Here is a 26155-nt window from a genome sequence, read left to right on the forward strand (position 1 = left end):
ACAATTACGTAGGTAAAAGTAGGGATCGAATTTCTTGCACACGTTGAAATTCCTGGGCATATTACTAAATTCTGGAATCAATGATAAAAGAAAAGTTCCATCTCCTTGAATTCTCTCTCTCTCTCTCTCTCTCTCTCTCTCTCTCTCTCTCTCAATGGAACTGAGTCTGGCGATGGTAGGCTATGTGGCACTATGTATATTATTTAGGTTTAGGTACGGTACATTATAGTTAAGGGTTACACTTACTCATGATGCGTGTCCTTTGCTTGTGCACATGTTTTGTTTCGCGGTGGCGAGTCAGACCAAGGTCATTAACAGTTAATCACTATTCACCGCAGTGTCCCGACATCGCAATTTGTGTCCCTACTGAGTGAATCATCTTTGTTAACGTGTTCTTTTATAGATGGTATCAGTATATTTTTACTACAGTGAAGTACGTAGCCTATGCTGTTCATAAGCTCATAATCGCTTCCACGCTTACAGTTTAGCATTGCCTTTGTGTGAATCGCTCGCTATGAACCGCCGCGTCTATTTTGACTCCTATCCGAGACACATCTCAGTAGTCGTTATATATATATATATATATATATATATATATATATATATATATATATATATATATATATATATATATATATATATATATATATATATATATATATATATATATTGTACTTCAATAAATACCCAACGATCACTTCGTTAATCAACGATACCCTGAGTAAGTACATTATGTTGATAGCGACCCATCTATACGCTGAAAAGCTGACGATGTCAACCACTCATTAAAAATTACCTCATCACTCCCTAACATAATAAACCTCTCACCTAGAGGCCAATCTTTGTATCTCTTTGTAAAAATAACCCTATATGTATATGATGCATAGCAACTCTCTCTCTCTCTCTCTCTTTTAATAAATGTGGAACACGCATGGAAATCAATTCTGGAATATGTATGTATCTTCATGCAAGTTTTCCATCTACAAGCTAGAAACACTATCTCCCTTTGTCTTATCACTCTTCTGGCCCTCCAATGAGGCTAATAGTCTTAAAAAGTTGTGGTCAAACTCAGAAAAGGTGTTTTTCTTCTAAAATTCATTGTAACCATTGCAGAATTAATATAAGATACCTAAATATAAGTTCTAATAAGGCTATCACTTCACATTCCCATGCTTGGAGTTGCTTGACTATGAATATATAGTTCCACTTGGTAAGTGTGAAGTTTGCCTTTTCTGACTGAAAGTTACATCTCACTAAATATCTGTATACATTGGAATTGAAATAGTCTTATGAGTATCCATATTTCCTATCAGTCAATTAATAGAGACTTACCTGTATCACTTTGAGATGATTCAGGGAGACAAGTTGAGCAGCTTTAACAAACCTGTCAGAATCAGTTCTTGGGAATGTACTCATTAAAACTGTAGTCATTGTACCTAGTTATTATACAATTTTTGAGATCATGATGATTTTAAAAAATGGCGCAGCATTCATGGTCATAAATTTTCTGGTATATTTAGGATACTGAAATTAACTCATTAAAGAATAATAACATCTTTATTGCAGTGTGTTCCCCATGTGGGCGAGACTGACCGCGACACATAAAAAGATGCAATAGAAAACTTGAACTTTGAAAACAAGAGCGGGAGAGAGGGGGAGAGGAAGGGAGTTGGGGAGAAATGTGAGCTGCGGGTGATGTCACATAGTGTTGGAGCACTTAAGAATGATGATGGAGTTAATGTGAGTGAATAATGAACCTGAAGAGGGGGACTTAATGCAAGCAAGTGAAAATCTGTAAAATTAAGGACCCATAGAGCTGGTGGTAAGAAATATCTACATAGTAACTTCATATTAAACTGTCTGCCCTGATTACTCTACTTGGCACTCTTGCTTTACACCCAAAGCATAACATACTATATATAAACTTTGAGATTCACATAATGCTGTATAACTTAATTTTTGCAGCTTGGCTGTGGTGGCATCACCACAGGCCAATGTAAATCACATGGTTCTCATTAGTATTCTGAAATAAAGGATACAAACTTGCATAATTAGCCAAAGTACTGAAGGTAATAATAAAGTCAATGAAGAAAAGATTTAAAAAGGCAGATTCCTCATATGTTAATGAGTACTAGTTTTATATCAATTAAAAAAAAATGACAATCTTATAACACAAAAACTTAACATCTTGTTTTATACTTTTGTGAAAGGACGCAACTCATGTCACTCAATTCATATTCACTCAGTTGACTGTATCCACTGAGTCTCATTTCATTTAGCAAGCTCTTGGGTGAGTGTAGCACCCAAGCTTACTCAGAAAGACTTGGGAAAAGGGGATTACTATCAACTGATGACTCAATGAGAGAGAGAGAGAGAGAGAGAGAGAGAGAGAGAGAGAGAGAGAGAGAGAGAGAGAGAGAGAGAGAGAGAGAGAGAGAGAGAGAGAGAGAGAGAGAGAGAGAGAGAGAGAGAGAGAGAGAGAGAGAGAGAGAGAGAGAGAGAGAGAGAGAGAGAGAGAGAGAGAGAGAGAGAGAGAGAGAGAGAGTTACTTTAGGGGAGGAGAGGTGATGGGCTGGAAGCATCTCACAAGCCCAGGGCCAGTGAGTAAACAAGCACAATACAAATACAAAGGCCCCATTCAGAAGATTAGTTAAGGCAGGTCTGAATCAAAATTAATGAATTATGTCAGCGGAACACGATGACAGCTATGCTGACATGATTTAGCAAGGATTTTTTATACTGATGAAAAAGAAAAAGATGACTGAAGCACAGAGTTCAATTCTGAAAAGAAACATTACTGACATGATCACTATTATGCCTATAGACTTAAATATCAACATTTTCAGAATGATTAAACAAACATCAAATCCACAAACATTGACTGGCATTGCTTTTTTTTTTTTGTATATATAAAGCCACAGTACTGCTTTGTTTTGTTGAGGGCAGGAAGCTGAAGTAAGCCATTCCCAACCCAGAAATATCCTCAGCTCTGATTGTTGAAGATTTTATTGTTCTTTTGTGTCCAAATAAACAAGCCCATTGGCAGGGGTGTCTTGACAGTCCTATTGTTGTTTCATAATTGAGTTCAACAGGTAGACTAAAGTGAAGGGAGAACTGAAGATATGTTTTAAAAAGAGATAACTCAGTTGTGACATTTTAATTGGTGTTATGTTCTTTATTTCACGTCAACAGCATTAATCTCTTTACTTGTACACTTTGGCAAGTAGCTTGTGTTGCTCCTAGAAAAAAAAAGTAACAATATACATGACTAGGGAACGAGATCATTGGGGTACGAGAGAACCTGACTACATAAGACCTGTAAGACTCCTTATCCTACTGTGAAACAAACAGGAAATTTTCTCTGTGAACAGAAAGCACTAAAGGGATGTTCTTTAGATAGTGAATTATCCAAAATTTGTCATAGTTTTATACTGAATGGTGAGGTTAAAGTTTAATGTATCCTACACAGCCATTTACAAATAAAAAATCTAAATATTTTACCTTAAATTTGTGCCTAACTAGTAGCATTCAAGCTTCTGGTTGTATAGAATGTGTCTCTTGTATGTTTTGTAAATAATTATCAAATAATACTGAATATATTTAGCTTATTAATGTGAAAACAAAGAAATTATAACATAAAAAAAAAACTGGTCACTACATCTGGTTTACTTTGGGTAATTTAACATCTATAAAACATCCCTGTGATCCTACTCAAGCGAGTTTGAAAAACAAGCCAATTTAATTCATTCAGGAGTAACAAGGATGTGCACAAACAAGGCTAAAGTTGTAAACAAAGAGTTGTGTTGGGTCATGAGTACAAAGAGGATCTTGTGTCAGGCAATTCTTCTTTGGATTTGCGAGGTTGGTGAATCTTGCTGTTGCTGTTAGCTGGCTTGAAGGGATTTCCTAGATGATCACAGTGCCAGCTGGACCTTTGTCTACATTGATATTTTCTTTTTCTTTTTCTTTTTTGTTTTTCGTTTTATGATGACTATTGAGGTTTCTATATTTCTCTGACACATTACTTACAGAGACCCAAGAGCATTTAGGCTGGACGCACTCTATAGGCTTAACAATATAGTATATATGTTTCTCTCATCAACACCTGACACCATGTGGTCTGGAAGGAGGGAATGGATGGCCACCTAACTGTCCCGTGTTCTGGCTGATCCAGTTACCCGAGGGGATGTTGCCAGCTGCTGGACAATCCACAGAGGTACACACACACACACACACACACACACACACACACACACACACACACACACACACACACACACACACACATCCACACATACGTGTACACACATACATAGCTAACTTTTACACACACACACACACACACACACACACACACACACACACACACACACACACACACACACACACACACACACACTCAAACATTCACACACAAAGAAGTGTGTACATACTACCAAGGTGCACACATATGCACGATTTTCATCTGAGTTTAATGTCACAAAATGTTACTCATAGATTCCTTTGTTCCTCACAGTTTCCACAATTACCACAGGAGGGATGTAAGAGCCCCCTTCTCTTCCTCCGCTGAGCAGTGTTCCTCACGAGGGTTCTGTACACATGAGCAATATGAACTCAGCTCAGCACCTTTGACTTGATCAGCACATGAAGACTAGATCAATGACTATGAAAAGCAACCAGTAGGCAAGTGTTTCAAATAGCTGTACAAAAATAGTGAATAATAAAGACTTCTGCATCATTAAATACCTTTGAAAAGTGCATGGCAGGCTGCAGAGCAGGTAAAAAGAGTTAACTACCAGTTACAAAAGAGCTTTTGACAGTGGGTCGATAAGGTGACAAATTTATATATTTACCAACGAATTACAGCTGCAACTGACTGAAACCTGTATACACTCATTTTCCTGAATAAGTTTCCAATACTAATCAAAGAGCAGAGGAATTTAGTAATTCAAAATAGATTAAAACAATTACATATGTTCATTAGTCTGACTCTTAATTACCAACATTCCAACAAATTTAATAGTAAGTACCTATTTATCAGATGATTATGACAACATAACCTGTTTAATTTCAGCTGTTTTCTATAACACAGTAATATAATACTCTGAAATGATGTCAAACAATTTATATAACAATGAAAGATGTCTCATGTTTACTAAACAATTATCTTCAGTTCTGATGACTTCCAGCTTTCCTACTCTCACTCTTCATGACTCCAATTCACCAGACATTCCCATACATAATAATAATATTGTGCAAAAGTCTGAAAATTGTTAAAAGTTCTACCATTAATAACACATTACCAACTCCCTCTCCTGGGTTACAACTGTCATAAGTTCTCAAAGGACATCCTTATGATAACTGATCCCCTTCAAACTAAAATGATAAAATATTATTAACAGCCTTAAATACCTCTTCACAGCTTTGTTGACTGTTAGCAAAACATAACATAACAACATTTTATGTACAGCAAGTAGATGAGAGGCAACGGAAATGCACAACTGTGGGGAGGGAGGTGAGGTACCCTTGGTGGAGATGGAGGTAGTAGTGGTAAGGGTGGAAGGATGTATGTACCAATGTTGTTAGTTACTGATGTCATCAAGTATCCTTCACTCTCAGATCCATTCAATGGCCACTTAACAAACATCATAAACAAAACTAGTCATAAATTTTCCACTCCTAGCACACAGCAAATTATATGCACAGCTCTGAACTTATTATCATTATGGTATTTTTAATATACAAGTATTCTCAAGTTGCTTCATGTATTTCTTGCATTCGTGTTGTCACTGATACATTTCCTGTAATCTATGTTTATTAACTTTTGAAAAAAACTACATCAGCAAACACTAGAATAAATTACATTATAAGACCACAGGTTTTGTAGATATTATGCAGGTGTTAGAGGATCATACCCATCACACGTAGCAGATGCACAAGTCTGCTACTACACCACAGCTGCCCACTGGCTGGTGGCTGAATATTATAACACAACTCACACTACATAAGGCTGTCACTAACCCTCACTGCAGCACCTACATAGGAAATCCATCTTAAATTTTGTGATAGGATCACATACTTCAACTTAATTATTTTATCAATCCCACTGTAAAAGCTTGGTTGGAGATAACTGCTTGAAAGCAGGAAAACAATTTCATTCATTCGACTCTTGGCCTTCCACTGACATTTGAGGTGTCATAACGTCCGAGTTACGAGTATAAGAAGTTCGTGACCGCTGTCTGCGCACTTTGGGCGGTCTTGCTAGACTGAGGGGAGCAAGTGGGGTGGGAGTGAAGGCATTGGGGTGTCTGGGTCGTGTCCCAGCCAGCAGCAGGGGCCCAGCCCGCAGGGGGCCTGGAGCCCCACCACCTGCCAGGCTCCCACCACTCATCCCACCTGTATTGGGAAGCCCGCTTGTCCCCCCAAATATCCGCATATCACCTTGAAGGGGAGACACAGCTTTAAAAAAAGCTTCTTTAGATGTCTTTAAAAATACAGGTGATATTTATTTCATTTTCTACATGTGAAAAAAATTACTCAAGGGGACATAAGAAGCAAATAAGGGAGTAAACTTCATGAGAATAAATAAAAATATCACTAACTTTGCATGATGGAGTATGGTCTGGCCAGGAGCTGGGCAGCAGGGCCACCAGGGGCCCCTCCCACCCCTTGGGTCATAGCCATCAGCCTCTTGTCCTCCTTTCCCACCCCAGCCTGCTCTGGCAGGGTTCCGGGCATCATGGTGTGCATGGCTGGCCCCATGTAGGGCTTTGCAAATACTGGGGGGTGGGGGGTCACTGTCCCTGGAGGTCCTGAGGGTGGCACAGGTCCACCTCCATACTGCAGCACAGACTGAGGGGGAGGGGTGCCTGCTGATCCTCCCATCATCTGTGACAGAGATAACAGTTACTACTGTACTCACCTTTCATGCTGGGAAAGATATCTGAGTTGGGCATCAGGCAACAATGTTAGACACCATGATACAAGTTGCTATCTACTGAAGTCATGCCATATGATCCACTACTATTGCTACTGACCACAAATCTACTTCCAGCAGCATTGGCATGCGGGAGGAGCTATTACCCACCTGGACAGAAGGCCTAAAGAAGGTGGTGAAGAGCTGGGGGGGAGGGGCGTGGGATGTGGGAGTGGGGGGCTGCTGGGGGGGGACCATAGCCATATATTGCCCTCCCGCTGGCGCTACCCCAGCCCCCCCACCGCCGCCACTCACATACCCCAGGCTTAAACTCATGCCCTACAAAGAACCAGAGATCACCACATCACCATGGATTTAATGGGACACTGGTAACCTGTCTTTCTCCTGGAGTCACTGTGAACTCTGCTCTGTGCTGCAGCATATGGCACACTCATGACAGTCTCATATTTACAAGATTATGTACTTATGCTTGTATGTCATTTTTTGTAAATTATTAAATTTGTTTATATTTCTTTCTTACTTAGCACACTGCATGTGTAGAAGAATTATTTGTTTTACAGGCACCTGTTGAGGGTTTCTTTACTCTGAAGTTCATAATTGTATTCCACAATGCTTACATAATCATTCTGAGTAAATCTGGTTGGAAAACATCCTGTATCCAGATATTAGAGAGCACAGTGCATATGAGCTTCTGTGAAATATTTTTGTCACAACTAAAGTGCTTTCACATGTACACTGAGTGTCACAAAAGTAGGAATATCATGGCACATTTTTGGTTCAGCAAGTGCATGCTCTTTAATATATCATGAGAGAGAGAGAGAGAGAGAGAGAGAGAGAGAGAGAGAGAGAGAGAGAGAGAGAGAGAGAGAGAGAGAGAGAGAGAGAGAGAGAGAGAGAGAGAGAGAGAGAGAGAGAGAGAGAGAGAGAGAGAGAGAGAGAGAGAGAGAGAGAGAGAGAGAGAGAGAGAGAGAGAGAGAGAGAGAGAGAGAGAGCAAGCACTTCATTGAATTAAAGATGTTTTCTGTTGTCTTCCAGCTTTTGTCACACACTATGTGGATAATCTCATTAACATTACTGATCATGTGATCTGCTGAATATTTAAAGACAATTCAACAACATGAAGCAATTAATGAATGCTTCCAATTGTCATTTCTTTGCAACTCCAGATATAAAAGCAACTCTCAAATAATTATTCTGTATTTTAAAGGTGTACATAAGGAACAGATATTAGAGTTAGTTAGGTATTTACTAAAATTTACTTGGTTGCCCAGGGGAACCGTACAGCTTCCAAAAAATTGGCCATAAGCATCAGACTGTCCCAGAGGTCTCATTGTCTCAGGTGAATGAAGTGTGGGCAGAGTAAATGCTGTGTTCTGTGAGGTAGAATACTGATACTTAAGACATGAAGAGATGCATGTTTTGTATGTAATGTTTATTTTGTGAAATATGAACCCAAATTAGATACTCAAATATTCAAAATATGAGAATATTTTAACTTAAAACTAATAAAATATTCAAAATAGTAACAAACTTAAGATATTACATGTTCACTAGAAGAAAATACTTGAAAATGAAGTTCACTGCTGCTATGAAATACTTAACAAAATTAAGAAAATAACATACACCTCATATAAATAAAAGTAAATCTTACTGCTTTCATTAACTAACAGTTCTCATGCTGATACTTGTCATTCTAACAAAAGGCTGGCAAAGGCAGAAGTCATTACTTCTACAACCAAATTTTATTCCTACAAACAAACTCTCTCTCTCTCCTCTCTCTCTCTCTCTCTCTCTCTCTCTCTCTCTCTCTCTCTCTCTTACAAATATAGCATCTACCCCAGCTTAATTCTACATATCCCCTTCATTTCATTCCTTCACATTCTCTCCATGTAATTTCAGGGTGCATCATTCTTTCCTTACTGGTTACATTAAGTCTCCCATCTATACTTCATTACTCACCATTCACTCTGCTCACACCACTAACATCATTCAGACAAGATCACTTCTGTTTCCATGTCCTGGTGGTTAGAGAGGGGTTCAAGCCATACATCCTGTCACACTGGATTGGCTTTGGGATATTTTAGAATTGACAAGTTATAATGTCAACTATTCAGCTTATGTTCCTTACTCCTTATCTTGTATAAGAACAAAGTACAGTGCCTTGGCTCTTCAGACCATAATGGCTGCCAGATCACAAGATCCTTTTTTTTTTCTACCCTTGGAGTAGCTATATCATCAAGGAAAATAAGCCCAAGTTGTCTTCACCCATCCAGGAATGTGAATTTTGGTAATAAGCTGAGTGTATTGACCACTACACTATTGAGCCACTTTTTATTCTATATCATCACCTTGTTAAACTCTTATTTTCCCTTACAAAGTTGACAGCTTATAAGTCTCTCCCATTTCCTGTTGTTTTTAGCATGTGCTTGGAGCATAAGGTTTCCTTCATGAATGCCTGTCTCTGATGGGGAGTAGGTCTGACTTCAGGGTGACCTTCCCTAGGGAGGCTGTCAGTCAAGGCTATTAAGGTTCCTCTCCTCTAGGTTGATTACACCACATGATACAATTCCAGTGCATGGGTGCCTCTCATTGTGAGTGGTAGAGCCATCACATTCCTACACTTTACACTTTTCTCTACATGGATGTACAAAATCATCACCATTGCCACTGATAGACAGAAATGATAAACTGATAAAATTATAAAATAGAAAAAAAAATAAATAAAAGAAAATTTCACATGAAGGAGTGTGTGGAAATAGCCAGAAGTGATGCATTTTTCAACACTTTTAAGGTGACACAGTACTTATCTAGCAGTTGATTTAGAATGATGTTTAAGGGCCACATTAGTGCTGTGGCTACATAAGAGCACCAAATAGCTTGGAAACCCTCCTAAGACAGCTGTGAGGGGCTTAGTTTCTTTCATTTTAAGATCAATCTTGGCTCCATAATCTTACATGCTTCTGATGAATTGTCATTCTCTTGAACAACTCCATCTTCCTGGTGAGGTGACCTAATAGGACAAATTAAGCTCAAAGCTAAACCTTTTTCCTTAAAAATCAATTATCATTTAATGTAACCAGTTGCTTTATAATGTGTAATATATTGATTACTTTATCTAGTTACTTATTTAAAAACCTATATAATTATTCATGTTCAACTTACAATATATATTTGCAGCTGACAACAACAGTATGTTGTTCAGAGCTCAGAGTGCACATGGGAAGGCTGCTTTGTCCTGCTAGCCATAAACGGGCTGCAGATTCTGTTAAACATATGAACCACCACATACATCTACATAGTCACTTCAAACACACACTACTGTACTACTACAGAACAATACAGTGGAACCTTGGTTCTTGAACTTAATTAATTTTTGAATGCCACTCAAAATCCAAAATGTCAAAAAATCAAAACAATTTTCCCCATAGGAATCAATGTAAAATGGATTCATCCATTTCCAGACACCAGTCTACACTGTCTTAGCGGCTTATGACAGACGCTCCCACAGTCAAGATGGCTGCTTCACATCTCCAGCTCATAAATTATTTATACAGAAAGGATGTAATGAATGAACTTAGTGATACAAAACTCATCAGAAGATACTGTTTAGACCCATCTAGTGAGGGAAGCCTTACAGAGTGACACAGAGAGGAGCAACCCACTTACTGCCAAAATGAAGGTGATCATAACACAACTGAAGCAATAATGAGTACAAAATTTTGTTAAAAAAACTGAGTTGTACGAAAAGGGAGGTGTTCGATAACCGAAGTTCCACTGTATTTACAAATAATTATTCTACATAGTAGATGTACAGTCTTTTGGACATTATTTACAAGCATCTGTATTCTAAGAGAAATATAAATATGAGAAATGTCACATTAGGTATGAAAACAAATCTACAAATTATCACAAAATGTGTGCATTTGCAATAATCTCCATAATTGCTTCTCCACAAAAATAACAAATAAAAAAGACAAGAATCCTTCCAAACAAGTTCCTGGGATTAATTGCCATTGGCTGAAAAAATCCATATTGACATGAAAGTTTATGGAGTTCTTTTGGCTGCTCCCTTTTGGGGGTCACAACAGCAAATCACCCATCTCTACCTTAGTCTGTCTTCTGCATCTTCTGTTACACCAGTCACTCATGTGTCTTTCTTCACTGCACCCATGAACGCAGCCACTAAGGCACAAGCCAGTGCAACTCAGTGCCAGCCCTAAGCCTGGATAAATTGGGAGGGTTGCATCATGAAAGGGCATCTAGCATAAAACTGCACGGTATGTCAGTCAAACCAATAATGTATGTACTTACTGTGGGTGATGAAAGTCTATAGGAATTACACTCCAAATTTAACTGATCAACCACAGACTTACAAGAACTCAATTTCATCTGAACATGGACCAAGTGGAAAGTTTTACAGGCAACCTTGAAAGATACCAGCCTCTGATAGTTGCCACATGACAATAAACAAATATCACCTCTCATCATCACCATCATCAGGCTCTATGAGTCCATCCCAGTCCATGCCTCCTACCAACCTTCCCCATTCATCTCCGTTGGCTGCCAGTCTATTCCAGGCCACCCAAATGGAGTTCATTATCTTATCTCTCCATTTATCTCCATGTCTGCCCATTTTCTTTCACCATGAATACATTCCAATCATGAGATCATCATCAATCAATGAGATCATCATCTCATCATTACTTGATGAACATTACCACCGTGTGGATTTTCACTGTGTTTTCAAAGGTGGTGAATGTGAAACTTTTCATCATGTGTATTCCCTCCCAAAAGAAAATGTTAAAAATGTTATTACAGCAAATGTAACAAAAAATATAGGTGTATATTCATTTTACAATGAAGAACAAAGTAAAGCCAGTAATCACTTCAAGCACCAGACATGCTATAAGCTGCTTATCACTTTATGTATAATGCAACAAAAGAAAGCTGCCCAAAACTACTGAGGACCAGGGCTGTTGCAGTGTGTGTGCATGCACACAGGCACATGCACATGTGTGTGTGCACATGCACACACACACACACACACACACATCCATGCTTACCCACCCACACACACACACACATATGCATACACCCACACCCATAAACACACACACAAGCACAAGCTCACACACACACACACACAAACACACACACACACACACACACACACACACACACACACACACACATCACATATTTACATTTACTGTCATAAAAGAACTACACGCACACATGCACGCACCCAGATACACACAAAAACAAACAAACAAACACACACACACACACACACACACACATACACACACACTTGTGCGTGCACACACCATACATCTACTGTCATCACAAAGGAACTACTCTGTTTTGAGCTAGGAAGCACTTTCTCCACATTCATAAGCACACAGCTATGTTCATGAGGCAATGCCCACAAGAATTTTGGAAGTGACATGAGTAACAGAAATAACCTAGAGACACATAATGATGTTGATGGAATAGATATTTCCTCACACACCATGTCAGTCACTGAATTCTACTTCTTTTACAGGATCTGAATAAGACAATGCAAGACATTCATTATAGCAAGTTTAACTCCATTTTACTATTCTAGAAAATATGAACATTTCTAACTACAATGGAATGAAAAGACAAATATTGCAGTATACAAAAAAAAAATTTTCCTCACTTTAAAAAGCAGCATTACATAAAAATATGTTTTAAGCTAGATCATGGAATAAACAGCAATACATGAGCTAAGATTGTACATACAGTAAATCTTCCAGTTTGGTGCTTTTTTTTGTTTGTTTTTGTTTTTTGTCTTGGCCTATGGCACTGGTAGGTAGCTCTACTGCAAGGTTTTATAGGCTTTGATGGTCAGCCTCCTACATTTGTGATTGGTTTAGTTGGTTGATCCCCATCCATGGTGATGCAGACAGATTTTTCGAGTGAAGTCTTTGCAGAGTTTGGTGGAATTAAAGTCAATGTCAAATTTCAAAATACCTTGCCCTCCATTCTTCACTTTTGGAGCCAAAGCATTGCACTCATAATAAATTTACTGTGATTGCAGTTTAAATGATGAAGAAAATGAAATAAATATTTTCACTTCATTATTTGAAAGATTAAAAAAAATTCTGCAAAGGATAAGATATGCTTGTAAACTAAATGTAGCTGAATAATGAATGAAAGAAAAAAATAATTAAACTGTGGATGAGATGGCAAAAAGTAAGAGGCCAGAAATCAAGAAAAGAAGTGGACAAGCTTAATGCACATTACTCACAATAATGTTATCTTTGATGCTAACTAACCCTACCATAATTTTTCTTTCAGCAATAAGATAAAACTTGAGTTTGGATAAAATATGAAAAACTGAGCCAGTTACTGTTGAGAACCAGCTGAGTTCAGCTTTTACACTTGAATGAGGCAAGTCTGGGTATTTAATAATTTTTCCAGCAATGATCAGTCACCAAACTGGAGATTTCATTGCATGAGGGAACTAAGAATCAATTACCAAGTGACAGTTAAGTGATCTAAATGTAATGCTGATGTACAATATTTACAGCTCACCTTGCAAAAGTAGAGTACAATGGGACATCATAGCTCACCTGGGTACTGGGAGTCTGTGGAGGAGTTGGTGCTCTGTAGGACACAGCTGTAGCATGGCCAGTTGGGGCAGGGCCAGGAGGGGAGCTGTACATCCCTCCAGACACACCCTGCATGCCACCCACTGCCTGGTACACTCCCCCACCTGGTAAGCCACTTGCTGTGTAGTAACCTAAGCTGCTCCCCATCCTGTAGGATAACAGATAATGAAGACATCCTTGGAAAAGATAAAGAAGATGGGATAGTTACATGTAAGGTCATCTTTTTATATGCAGCATGAATAAATAATAACTGGAATAAAGATAGTTGGAAGGAGACTAGTGAGAAGACTGAAAAACATCTGGAGACAGTGTCTTGAGGAAGATATGAGAAGGATGAGCATTAGGAAAGAGGTTATCTATGACTGCAAAAGATGGGAGAGACTGTGAATGAAAATAAGGACAATAAATTAAATGACAAGGATTATGTTTTTTGAAGAATGAGGTAAGTTTTTCTGGCCTTATTTTATAACACACACACACACACACACACACACACTCCAAAATGTTGGAGATGTGTGACAACATAAATGAAATATGCAAGTCATCAGCAAACAGAGAAGGAACTGAGTTTGACAAGATATCATTTATGAACATGAGAAATGACGACAAGTAAAAAATATCCTTGGCAAAACAAATGCAATTCTTTCTCGCAAAGGAATTGTGCCACAATGCTACATCAGCAATTACTTATCCTAACATATGTTATGAAAGATTTCTATTCATATAACTTCTATAAAATAAAAGGCAGCTCATTATTATTATGCTCATTATCATTATGAGGCTATTCCTATCCACGTATGACATTTAAATAAAATAGGACTTCTTTATAATGCCATCTTCTAGTTCATGTGTAGTTCATGTTACACTAATGTGAATGTTTTTTAAAGAAGTGCAGTGTTAAAAACTTCAGAATGATAATATCTAAAAACACTACAGTACAATAACTCACTGAGGAAAGGTAGTGGTTGTGGTAGAGGGTGTAATGGTGTACTGATGGAGACTGGTAGGTACTGGCTGGCCTGGAGGAAGGGGAGCACTAAGGCCAGATCCTGTTGGTGCTGAAGGCAGCTGGTAGTAGTATGTGGTGCCCCCAGCCTCTTGCCCACTGCCTGTCCCACTCACACTCCCAGCAGCAGGGTAGGTGACCACAGTATAGCCCCCTGGAAGGTAGCCACCACCTGACACATAACAGAGGGAACAACTCTAACAACAGTTCTTTCTCAACTCTACAGAGCCACTGCCTGACAGTATCTTTGTGTGTGTAACTTGACATAGCAGGTAAACCAACTTCTGACACTTTCGTGAGATCAATGTACAGACCAGAGAGAACAAGAAATTTGGCTGGCTCATAGATTGAAATACCAATTACTTACACTCAGTACACATGTTGGCCCCAAAGACTCACCTGGAGGGAGAGCTGGATTGTGCTCCATAGAAGGGTGATGGGCTGTGGGAGGTCCAGGGGCTGCTGGCACACCCCCAGTCAGAGGAGGCACAGCTGGCACTGCAGGTATCCCCTGCACTTGCTGCATTCCTGTTGGTTGTACCCCTGTTGGACCCTGTACCCCTGCAGGGGCCTGTACTGGAGCCATCTGATACTGAGGGTACACATATTTGAGAGAGCCGTTCAGGTTGCCCACACTCCCTGCTGGCATGTAGTACACGGGCTGTAATGTGAAATGTGGATATTTGGCTACTAGAATGTTCACAACAGTAAAATAGCATTTAATTTTTCAATCCACACATGTACACTCACTCACAATCACACCTATATGGATTCCCTCACATATTAACCTCTCTGTCTTTTGGAGGGAGATGACTGATTCTCACAAGCTACACTGCATAAAGATCAATTGTGCAACACACCCAAGTCTCTCCACATAAGAGCCTGACAGCAAAACAGGTTTATCCCTAAAGCAACACAAAAGTCCTATTCCATTTCCTGCATCTAATCTAATAAACTGATTTAACCAGATGCAACCAAGCCTTCTGTATAGGCTGTCAACCTTTATTATCATTTAAACATGTACAACTGCTCTTCATTCATCCCTATCATGCATGACCACTTCCTTGCTCCACAGGTATCCTTTTTGCACTCCTCACACTGTCCATCAATCTTACTTTTATCTTCACTAAAAATATTTGCATTATCTTCAAAAGAATGAGTTGAATTACCTGTGTGTAGTGTTGTCTGGGCACCACGTAGCTCTGAGGACCAGGGCCGGGAGCAGGTGCAGCAGTCACCTGGCCAGTAACCAAGTCTCCTGCTGTCTCATTTCCACTCGGTCCACTCAAGCAAAGGGCTCTCATGTGGCTGGCCACCTCACTCACATGGCCCTCCTGAGGAACATTAAGTACCATATTATGTTTTATTTTTACTTTGGACATCATTAAAGGATTTGCATCAATTTTATAATTAATCAAAGAGTTTGTAATTTTCTGTAGTTACTCATCTACTAATCTTCTATTCTGATCTATTCTGACTAACAATAGATCGTTTCACAAAATTTGGAAAATGTGACTTCTATCAGGTCCCCTCTTAACCTACAACTCTCTAAAGAATGTAAATTTAACAGCTTCAATCTTGCTTTGTAAGGAATACTCCTCATCCCCTATATCCTTTTAGTCATTCTTCTCTGTAGTGATTCCAATAGACCTATAATATGGGGACCAGAACTGCACAGCATAGTCTAGATGAGGTCTGACCAGCGCCAAATATAACTTTAATATTACTTCGTGACTCCTACTTTTAACGCTCCAAAAAAATTCATCCTAATACCCTATTTACTGTTTCTGGCCTCTATGCATTGCTTTCTTAGACGGAGTTCTGAGCCAACTATAACTCCTAAATCTTTTTCGTACCCTGAACCCACCAGCTTCATTGTTTGTTGTGTACCTACTGTGAGGGTTTCCTCTACCTGCGCTAAGTACTTTGCATTTGTTGATATTAAACTGCACTTGCCATCTGTCTGTCCATTTGTTCATCCTATCCAAAATCTGCCTGCAAGGCGATGGCATCTGATTCTTACGTAATTAATCTACCTATCTTCGTGTCATCTGCAAATTTACTAACATCATTACTAATTCCACAATCCAAGTCAATGATATATATATTAAAAACAACAATGGCCTATTACTGATCCCTGTGGAACCCCATTAATTACTTAACCCCACTCAGATTTAGAAACATTTATTACAACTCTCTGTTGCCTGTCACTTAACCATGACCTTATCCAGTATCCAGTCTAACACCTTCCCATCTATCCCATGCACCCTAATCTTTCTCAGGAGCCTCTGATGAGGTACCTTGTCAAACGCTTTACTAAAGTCCAGATATTGGATGTCATAACTATCATCATCTTCTAGAACATCATAAACCTTACTGTAAAAACTTAACAAGTTCATCAGGCAAGACTTCCTCTTCGTGAAGCCATGCTGTGACTTATTTATTAAGTTATGTTTGTCTAAATGCTCCCTAATGTTCTTCACAATTACTGAATCCATTATTCTACCTACAACAGAAGTTAAGCTGACAGGTCTATAATTAGACATTAAAGTTTTGTCTCCTTTCTTAAGGATGAGTACTACATTTGCCTGCCTCCACATTACCAGCACCTCACCTGACTCAAGTAATTTCCTAAAGATAGAAACTAATGGTTCACTAATTTCACTAAAACTAACTATTTGCATTCCTCAAGTACTCTGGGATATATTTCATCTGGACCTGGTGTCTTGAACTTTTCACCCTATCTATCTCCTGTTCCACTGTCTCCTTAGTTGAGGTAATATCTGTCAGCTTCTCATTCTCTTCTGCTCTAAACATCTCACTATTTGGCATTTCCTGCATGTTTTCCAGGATGAAGAAGGTCAAAAATTCTCGTTCAGAATTTTACTAATCTCCTCCCCAGAACTAACCAGCTCCCCATCTGCTGCCTTTAATGGACCTATTGCTTCTCTATACGTCATCCTATATACCTGATAAAATCCCTTGGGGTCCATCTTTGCCTGGCTGGCTACCTTCAATTCATAATTGTTTTTAGCTTTCCTTGTTAACATCCTGGCTGTTCTAACAAATTAATTATATTGTGGCCTTAAAAGCTCTTCCCTGCCTTTAATCTCTTATATATATTTCTCTTGTGCCCTATGTAGTGTGTCATTCTTTTCTGTGATCTTATTGCTCTAAAAGGGATGTTTGCTAACTGTCCTGTATGTAATTTATCAACGTAGCCTGCCCAAACTTCCTGAACAGCTCCTCACTCCTGACCTTACCAAAGTCATTCCCTCCCGCACTGAGAAAAAAAATGGACTTGGTCCCATCATTTTCCAAGCATGTGTCTAGCCTATATGCTACCTTCCCTATCCCAGTCCCTGGAAAACACACCCTCGACCTATGCTTCCTATCTCTGGCACAAAATGCACTATCTAAATGCCTAACCTGACTATCACCAAGCACAAGCACTCTACCCTGGGGCAGGGTAACTGCATCTGGCCCCTCCTTCTCCTTGTCTCTTCCCGCCATGTCCACCTCCTCCTCTGTCACACCCTCCAGCACACTGAAGGGATTCCTCATCTCCACATGGCACACCTCCAGGCGAAGTGCCTTGAGGACCTTCAACCTCTTGGCAGCCCTGCACACAACCAACCACTGCTCCTCCATCGCCTTACTCTTACTTATTTTTCCTTTTTTCTCTTACTTATTCTTTTACTTAAAATATCAGTATCATTATCAATAGAATAGGAATTTTGGATTTACTGATTTATCATTTACTGGTTATCAGACAATAAATTTATTGCCAGTTATCAATTATCAGTTATCACCGCTAAGGTTATCATTATCGATTTATCGGTTATCGTGATAAGTTTTTTTGTTATTGTGGCCAGCTATGCTTCTCACTTCCTTTATGCAAGGCCCTTAATAAGGAACACATTCATTACAATCTTGGCATAACACACACTACAAGTCCACTCACTCTTTCACCTGACTCACCTGAGAGTATGACCTGGCTTCAAGTGGGTAGTACTGTGGATATATCACTTGGGGTGTGTGCTGAGATGGCCCCTCACCTCCACCACCTCCTCCTGAAGAAGCCGTCACCTCGGGCTCCCTCACCTCCCCACTTGAAACACTACCACTCACAACACCTGCAAATATCAACAACTTCATGGAAAAAATAAATAAATAAAATAAATAAATAAATCATAGATAGAGAAGCAACTGGAATCTCATGGAAGTTCAAATTAGTATTTCCTCAGAGTTTCCCATTTTTCAAATGCATAATGCTGGAAACACCTGTCTTTCAATAGGTTCAAATGCAGTGCTGGAGTACTGGGGCAGGATAAGGATACTTTATGATCAAAGGAGCCCAATGGAAAGAACAGCCCAACACAATAAACTAAAGCTTAGGAGATCAGAAGATCAAGAATGTTGGGCACATCCTAAAGACAGTCAGGAATATGGGTAGAATGGTGCACTATTTCATCTTGGCTATAGAAAATAACAAAATTTTTTTTTTTTACCAGGTTAGTCAGTAAACTGTGATGACAGGCATAGCTAGAGGTGAACATTATTATCACAATCTTAGCATTAACTCATTTTATTTATTTTAGTCTCACCTTGCACAGGCTCAGGAGAAGAGTGCTGTAGACTGAGTTGTTTGCTTGGTGGGCTGCAAAGGGTGGTAGAGGCAGATGGGGGAAGATCATGGGATGTAGGTGGAGACACAGCAGGTACCTGAGTCACACAGGTGGTGAGACTTCCACTGGAAGTGCCTGTGAAGAAACCCAGTCATGAAGGCTTTCCATGCAGATTATTCAAATATATTCCTTATCATCTAATGATAAGAAAATTTACTAGGGTACGTGACAACGCACAATCGTTATAACGTACAACTGCAATAATGCACCAAAATTTTAATATTTCATTGGAATAATGAGCCGAAACTGGCATAACGAACTTACCACTAGTGCGAGCACTAGGATTTTAATAAGAATTTAATCAAATAACTAACCAAAACTAGCAAGATGAACTTGCCATTCTTGTAAGCACTGAAATTTTAATAAAAATTTAATCGAGATAACAAACTAAAACTTGCAAGACTAACTCACCAGCTGTGGGAGCCACTGCTCACCTCTCCACTGCCCGTCCCTTCCTCCCTTTTTCCCTTTCCTCTCCCTTCTTTTGTCATGTCTCAAACATCCCTCCCTGTCAGCTCCCCTCCCCCTTATCTGTCAGATATAAGGGACTAGGGAATGATACCTTGCTCTCTCTCTCTCTCTCTCTCTCTCTCTCTCTCTCTCTCTCTCTCTCTCTCTCTCTCTCTCTCTCTCTCATTCATTTTATGTCATTTTCACTTCATCCTTTCTCCCTCTTTCTCACTCTCCTATACATTAGTTCTGTGTCACTAAGTTCATTCATTACATTCTTTCTGGATAAATAATTTGTGAGCTGGAGATGTTGTGAAGCAGCCATCTTGCCTGTGGGAATGTCTGTCATAAGCCACTAAGACAGTGTAGACTGGTGTCTGGGAATGGATTAATCCATTTTACATTGATTCTAATGGGGAAAATAGTTTAAGTTTTTTAACATTTCAGGTTTTGAATGGCATTCAGAAATGAATTAAGTTTGATAACATTAACTATCTTCCCCATAGGAATCAATGTAAAATGGATTAATCCATTCCCACACACCAGTCTACACTGTTTTAGCAGATATGTTTATGAGCAGGTGCAGTGTTATAAATACTGTCTACTTTGTTAATGCTTGTGATTTTTCAGCATAATCTTTCAATAAACATCAATCTTACATCCTTAAGATTTATCTCACCTGAGGGCTGGCTTGAGGTTTCCTTGTCAGAGACGGATTCTTTCTCCTGGGATGCTGTGACACCTGAGCTGCTGCTGCTGACCCCGGGGCTCAGCTGAGGAGGGTTGTTGGGATCAAAGCGGTACACTGACCCATCAGAGTTCATGTACGGCTGGCCACTCTGGGGACAAAAAGCATCATGAGGAAACCAGAAACCACTCACGAGGTACACAAAATTACAGGAGTATATCTACAGACAGGTATGTATAAGTTTTCAATATATGAACAGTACAATAATAGTTCTCATATATGGGGATCCTTGTATTACATTTGTTGTGATTTTATAGAGAGAGAGAGAGAGAGAGAGAGAGAGAGAGAGAGAGAGAGAGAGAGAGAGAGAGAGAGAGAGAGAGAGAGAGAGAGAGAGAGAGAGAGAGAGAGAGAGAGAGAGAGAGAGAGAGAGAGAGAGAGAGAGAGAGAGAGAGAGAGATTTAACAATTAAGTAGTATTCAGGTAGAAGAAAGACAGAAATGGAGAGATACAGATACGTTACAAGTGCCTTGTATTACTGTACCAACACTAAGAAGATCAGGGAAAGAAAAAGGGAACCAGCAACATATTAAATGAAAGCTAGGTCATTATTTTGTGTGTTGTGGGGCCAAACCTTCCTTCACCTAAAAGTCTTGCTTGATTCACTGCAGTACACCACTTTTCTTCCATGGTGTGGTTCAAGGAGGACTTACCTGGGGGTTGATTAGCATGGCCCCAGGAGGCACTGCTTCCATGTCTGTCACTGCCCACATCACTGCTTGACTGTCTCCCTCACCTCCCCAAACCTGCAACATTAACTTTGGTTGTAAGAAAGGCAAAAAAGCTGCTAATCCTAAAATTATGTAGTTTAGTTCTCGATTACAAAAAAAAAAAAAAAAAGGTCCAGTTTCTATTATCACAGTCTCCTTCACCTCCCCATACCTGTAAGGTTAATTTTTGTCACAGTAAAGGAAAAAAATAAGAGAAAACTGCTATTTTTTATATTACAAAGATCAGTCATGTTCTTGGTTGCAGGAAAAAAAAAAAGTGCTGTTTCTCACATCGCACTGCTCAGTTATGTTCTTCGGGTAAGACTCATCCACAATAGGCACTAAATATTTCAGAAATAACCATGAGGATTAGATTCCAAGACAAGTTCATGGTTAGCTGGCCTGTGACTCAGTAGTGACTAGTCATCAAAAATTAAGAAATTAAGAAATCTTGGAATGAAGTATCTTATGTTCATATTTACCTACATGCTTTAAAGTTATATAAAAAAAAATGGTATAGAAAGAAGACTGGACAGCTATAATATAAATAATACATTAAATACCTAGCTGAGATCCCTTCTGAAAGTAACCGGGACAAATCAACATGCCTCATTCCATTGTAAAAATAAAAACACCTCATCTCACCTGGCCTGGAGCAGAATGTTGGTGTTGACTGGTGGTGGGGGAAGGAGTAGTGGAGAGGGTGTTAGACACATTGGTAGAGCTGGTATCTTGTCTTTGGGACTTGTAGCCTGAACTCATGCTTTGATCACTTATTCTGCTGCTGGTGGAGTCTGGTGGAAAGATTAAAAAACATAAGAACATAAGGAAAGGTACAAAAAGTCAGCAGGCCTGCATACAGCACTCCCTATATAAAACATTCTCACCTCTGTTAACCTATCATTCTATCCATAAATTTATCTAATCTTTTACAGAAATAACAACATGATTACTTAATATAATCTAATTATCTAGGAATCTATTCAAGAAATAATCTCTTCCTATCTTTTCAGTCAAGATGCTGTGATGTAAGTAACATACATAATGCTTGTTGTGTTCACCAAAATCAAACAAGTTATCTGCAAATAATAGAAACAAGTGAATGAGTAACTGTGGATAGCACTAAATTATGCATCAATATCTACATCTACTAAAATGCTTTTTATCAAACTTTACCTTGTTTACTTAATCTGGAAGAGATGTTGCTGGATACGGAGTCTCCCCGTGGTAGTACAGTCACCCCACCACTGTAGCCACCGAAGCTGTGTGACTTGAATACAGGCGGCCGCAGTGATCTGGGGTGAAGGGTGTCTCGGCTCTCAAACGACTCTACTTTAGGCAATCTTCCAGGTCTAAGGCAAAAAAAGAGAAAAAAAGAATACTAAAGATCACCATAGAAAGATATCTATATAAAATGTGGCTAATCTGACTTGAAATATCACAAAATAAAATGTACTTGATAAATAAAGAAAGACTAAACATACAGCCAAAATAAGTTATCTCTGTCATGAAAAATACTATCAATATCCTACTTCATCCCATTCATTTACTAACGCATTCTCCTCCAGTCCTATTACCAATCTATCAGCACATCCTGACAGCAATTCCACACCACATAAACATTCACCTTAGCTTATGATTGTCATGGTGGTGCTTTCGATGTGATGCCTCAGAGTCCATGAAGGTCCAGTGGCGCGTCTCATGCCAACGCGAGTCATCCTGAGAATTCCGACGAGAGTCATGACTCCTGACAGGAGAATCACCCAGACCATCAGCAGAGGACAAGGACTGTGAAAGACAAAATCCTCTCATTAAAATTAATAAAATAAAAAGTGTGTGTGTGTGTGTGTGTGTGTGTGTGTGTGTGTGTGTGTGTGTGTGTGTGTGTGTGTGTGTGTGTGTGTGTGTGTGTGTGTGTGTGTGTGTGTGTGTGTGTGTGTGTGTGTGTGTGTGCGTGTGTGTGTTATTACCTTGATTACAGTATGTAAGATTTAAACTAAACCTGTACTGCCTTGCCCCTCTATCTATTTTACTAAGATTTTGTTGTAAACACTGGAATGCAGAGGAAGCATAACAGACAAAATGCATGTTAAGAGTTATCACAGAAAAGTGATGGTGTATGGTGCCAATATGAAGAAAGCCTTAGGGTTTGATTAAGATGGGCATACAGTAAATATTACAAATCCAGTTCAAAAGCCATTTTCATGGACACGAGGCTGTATGCCAGATACAACAATACAAAGTATGAGAAATGAGTACGACTGCTGGTAACTCTGTAATTTCTGCTGAGATGCTGGAAGCTTCTGATGTTGGTGTAAAAATAGGAAATTACTTAGCAGCCACAAATAGAAAAGAGGATATAGTGTTATTGTCAACAGTATACACATGATGAGAGGTAAAGGTCTCAAGCTTAGATTACTTGACCAAACAGAAAAGTGACAAAAAGTGAGATGAACTATGAGAAAGGTAAAAGAGAAAGTAGGTAATGTAAAAGAAAAACAAATTGGTAATACTGAATGCTGTTTCATAACCTATTCAATATTACAAGTTAGGATCTTCCTGACTAAGAAAATTAAACTGCATCTTTTGGCAGACAATCTCACAGAAACTCAGTGGTTGATTAGCTACTTGCCCTTGTGGTGAAAAAATAAACTGTGATTCAAAACTGAAATTTAAGTAAATAATGTGAAAAGGGATGAATTTTATGAAAATGCAGATTCAGAAAGGATTAAGATATTAAAATCAATAATGGGTAACATGGAATTCATAAAAAAAAGGCTATTTTATCACAACAGTATTGTATGAGATAGAAAGAATACTTAATAAAAATATGTGAAAGAGGTAGAATCCAGTGAATATTTTGGATACTAAACATTTATATAAGCCACTGTGAAATGCATAATGATTTAGAAATATATAAGATAATGAATGATAAAAGATTATACCAAAGCCACAAAGAAAATGTATCTCTACGTATAGGAAACTCATATAGTAGGTTGATTGAAACTTAGTAACCTTTATGAAGACATAACACACATACAGAAGTTAAGTAGTCAGCTAGTTTAAAATTATGATAACAGAAAAAATAAAAAGCTATAAAAGTTATAATTTTTGTTCAAAAACCTGATTTTTTTTCCCTTCACGGTACACAGGTACATAGTCTGACAGCTACTAATGGGGTCAGAACTATGTCTGTGTGTGACCTGTATGGATAGTAATAAGGATGTACGGTGGTTCAAGATATAACATAAGACTAAACGGCACAACTGAAGGGTTTGTGGTAAGTGTGTACCAAGAATCAGTGATTGGTCACTCATTTCATAAAAGTACATGAAGCATTATCACCACACTTGATGACCACACTGCCTTAGGTACTGTTTTATGTGCTTTAATCCTGTTTGTAGATTACTACAAAGTTAAGGAAATGTAGATAATGGAGATGGGATAGAATCTATAAGTTTGAGAATAAACAGATGCAAAATCAAGGTGATGGTAGACAGTGTAGATACTGTGCCAGCATCACACAGGATGTAATGCAGCATGCAAGAGGAGTGTAGGTGATAATTCAGTCCTGTAAATAACATTTGTACACAATGCATCACAGCCAGAAGGGTCATTATGATTGCAACATTCATCTGCATGGCTTCAGACACTTTTGCAAAATACAGGGATTACAGGATAGACACAAATGTTCACCAACAACAGTTTCAGGCTGTCCAGGAACCTCTCATATAATCTGGCTCATGGCAGATAGAAATCATCAGAGGCATAAGGATCATATGAAACAATGGCAAGATTAGCCTGGCTACAACAGAGTTCATGGCTGAGTAGACAGCAGAGGACACACATATCTACTCTGGTCATGAGAAATGAATAGCTGAGATAGACCTGGTAAAGTTGAGAAGGCTATTTGCTCATTCTGCTGGGACCATCTTGCTACACTTACACCATCATTATTTACAACATCTCATTCTTATCTTCTCTCTTCATATCACTAAATTGGTCCTTCTCATACTGAACAATCAAAACCATTCATATACCCTCCATTATTCCCAGTAATCACCCTACCCATATGAGTAATACCCTTTAGATGAGTTCCCCTTCTTGTCACAGAGAACTAAACATTTTCTGCAACCACTACTGACCGGGCAGCACAGTCTCTGTTATTTTCCCCCAAAGAAATTACAAGGCTTAAAAGGATTTGAATAAAGTGGCTTGGGTGATACGAGACAGTTTTCAAATTAATGAGGGTAATCAGACTGCTAATAATAGGGTTCCATGAACATTCCAACCTGTTCTTGTTCAAAATATCAGCTGCCACACTATATCATTGTAAATATTTTCATTGTGTTTGTCTTCATATAAAACATTCTATACAAATAAGTGAAACATCAATAGTTATGGTGTTCATCTTTAAAAATCTTGAGGAAGGCCAGGTTCACAGGACCAGTTTGACACGTCCGCCTAGAGAGGGAGTGCATCATCAGTGATGTCACTCAGTCAATGAGAAAACTTATCAGAGCTGCCAAATAGTGGCAACAGTACTAGTGCTCTTCCATCCCACAAAAGATTAACAGTATCACCACAGATGCATCCTTTCTCCAGACGGATGTGTGCAACAGGCAGTATAAGCCTAACCTGACAATATTCCCTGCCATTACAACACTGTTAATGTCTCATGTACAAAGAAATGTTTGGAAAAATATGAACGTGTTGGAGACAATACATCATGAAAGTGGTGTTTCACTTATAAATGTTGCATCTGATACTATAAAGTGAATAAAGTGAAGAAAGCTGAGACAATTAAAGTGATGCAAAACTATGCTGAAAAGACAGGTAACTTTAAGTATATGGTGAATGGTGAGTATTGTGATTTGGTGAAGGACAGACAATGTGTGGTGCTGCTATGTTGGTGGGGCTAAACTTTTCACCTCCAATGACTATAAGCACACACTGTTGGTATACATGTGTTTGTTTT

General features: G+C 38.8%; 1 protein-coding gene across 13 annotated transcripts in view; it reads right to left on the minus strand.

Annotated features, from left to right (window-relative positions):
* Window positions 1–1538: 1538 nt before the first annotated feature.
* The window catches only part of LOC135108286 (cAMP-regulated phosphoprotein 21-like), a 143562-nt gene continuing 118945 nt past the window's right edge, over window positions 1539–26155 (minus strand). For 7 of the 13 annotated variants that reach the window (XM_064019077.1, XM_064019079.1, XM_064019071.1 and 4 more), the window contains 14 exons: window positions 22805–22965; window positions 22354–22529; window positions 21823–21971; window positions 21121–21213; window positions 20399–20558; window positions 19189–19344; window positions 18563–18717; window positions 15751–15915; window positions 14981–15242; window positions 14525–14753; window positions 13537–13723; window positions 7088–7255; window positions 6603–6888; window positions 1539–6441 (listed from right to left, as the gene is read on the minus strand). In XM_064019077.1, coding sequence (XP_063875147.1) covers window positions 6155–6441; window positions 6603–6888; window positions 7088–7255; window positions 13537–13723; window positions 14525–14753; window positions 14981–15242; window positions 15751–15915; window positions 18563–18717; window positions 19189–19344; window positions 20399–20558; window positions 21121–21213; window positions 21823–21971; window positions 22354–22529; window positions 22805–22965 — 2634 coding nt within the window. In that variant the 3' untranslated portion in view covers window positions 1539–6154. Of the gene's footprint in view, window positions 6442–6602; window positions 6889–7087; window positions 7256–7945; window positions 8311–10108; window positions 11160–13536; window positions 13724–14524; window positions 14754–14980; window positions 15243–15750; window positions 15916–18562; window positions 18718–19188; window positions 19345–20398; window positions 20559–21120; window positions 21214–21822; window positions 21972–22353; window positions 22530–22804; window positions 22966–26155 lie in introns of those variants that run through there. The other 6 variants (XM_064019076.1, XM_064019075.1, XM_064019082.1 and 3 more) reach the window with 6 other exon arrangements.

Source organism: Scylla paramamosain, chromosome 17, assembly GCF_035594125.1.
Source record: "Scylla paramamosain isolate STU-SP2022 chromosome 17, ASM3559412v1, whole genome shotgun sequence".
In the NCBI taxonomy this organism is placed as follows: domain Eukaryota; kingdom Metazoa; phylum Arthropoda; class Malacostraca; order Decapoda; family Portunidae; genus Scylla; species Scylla paramamosain.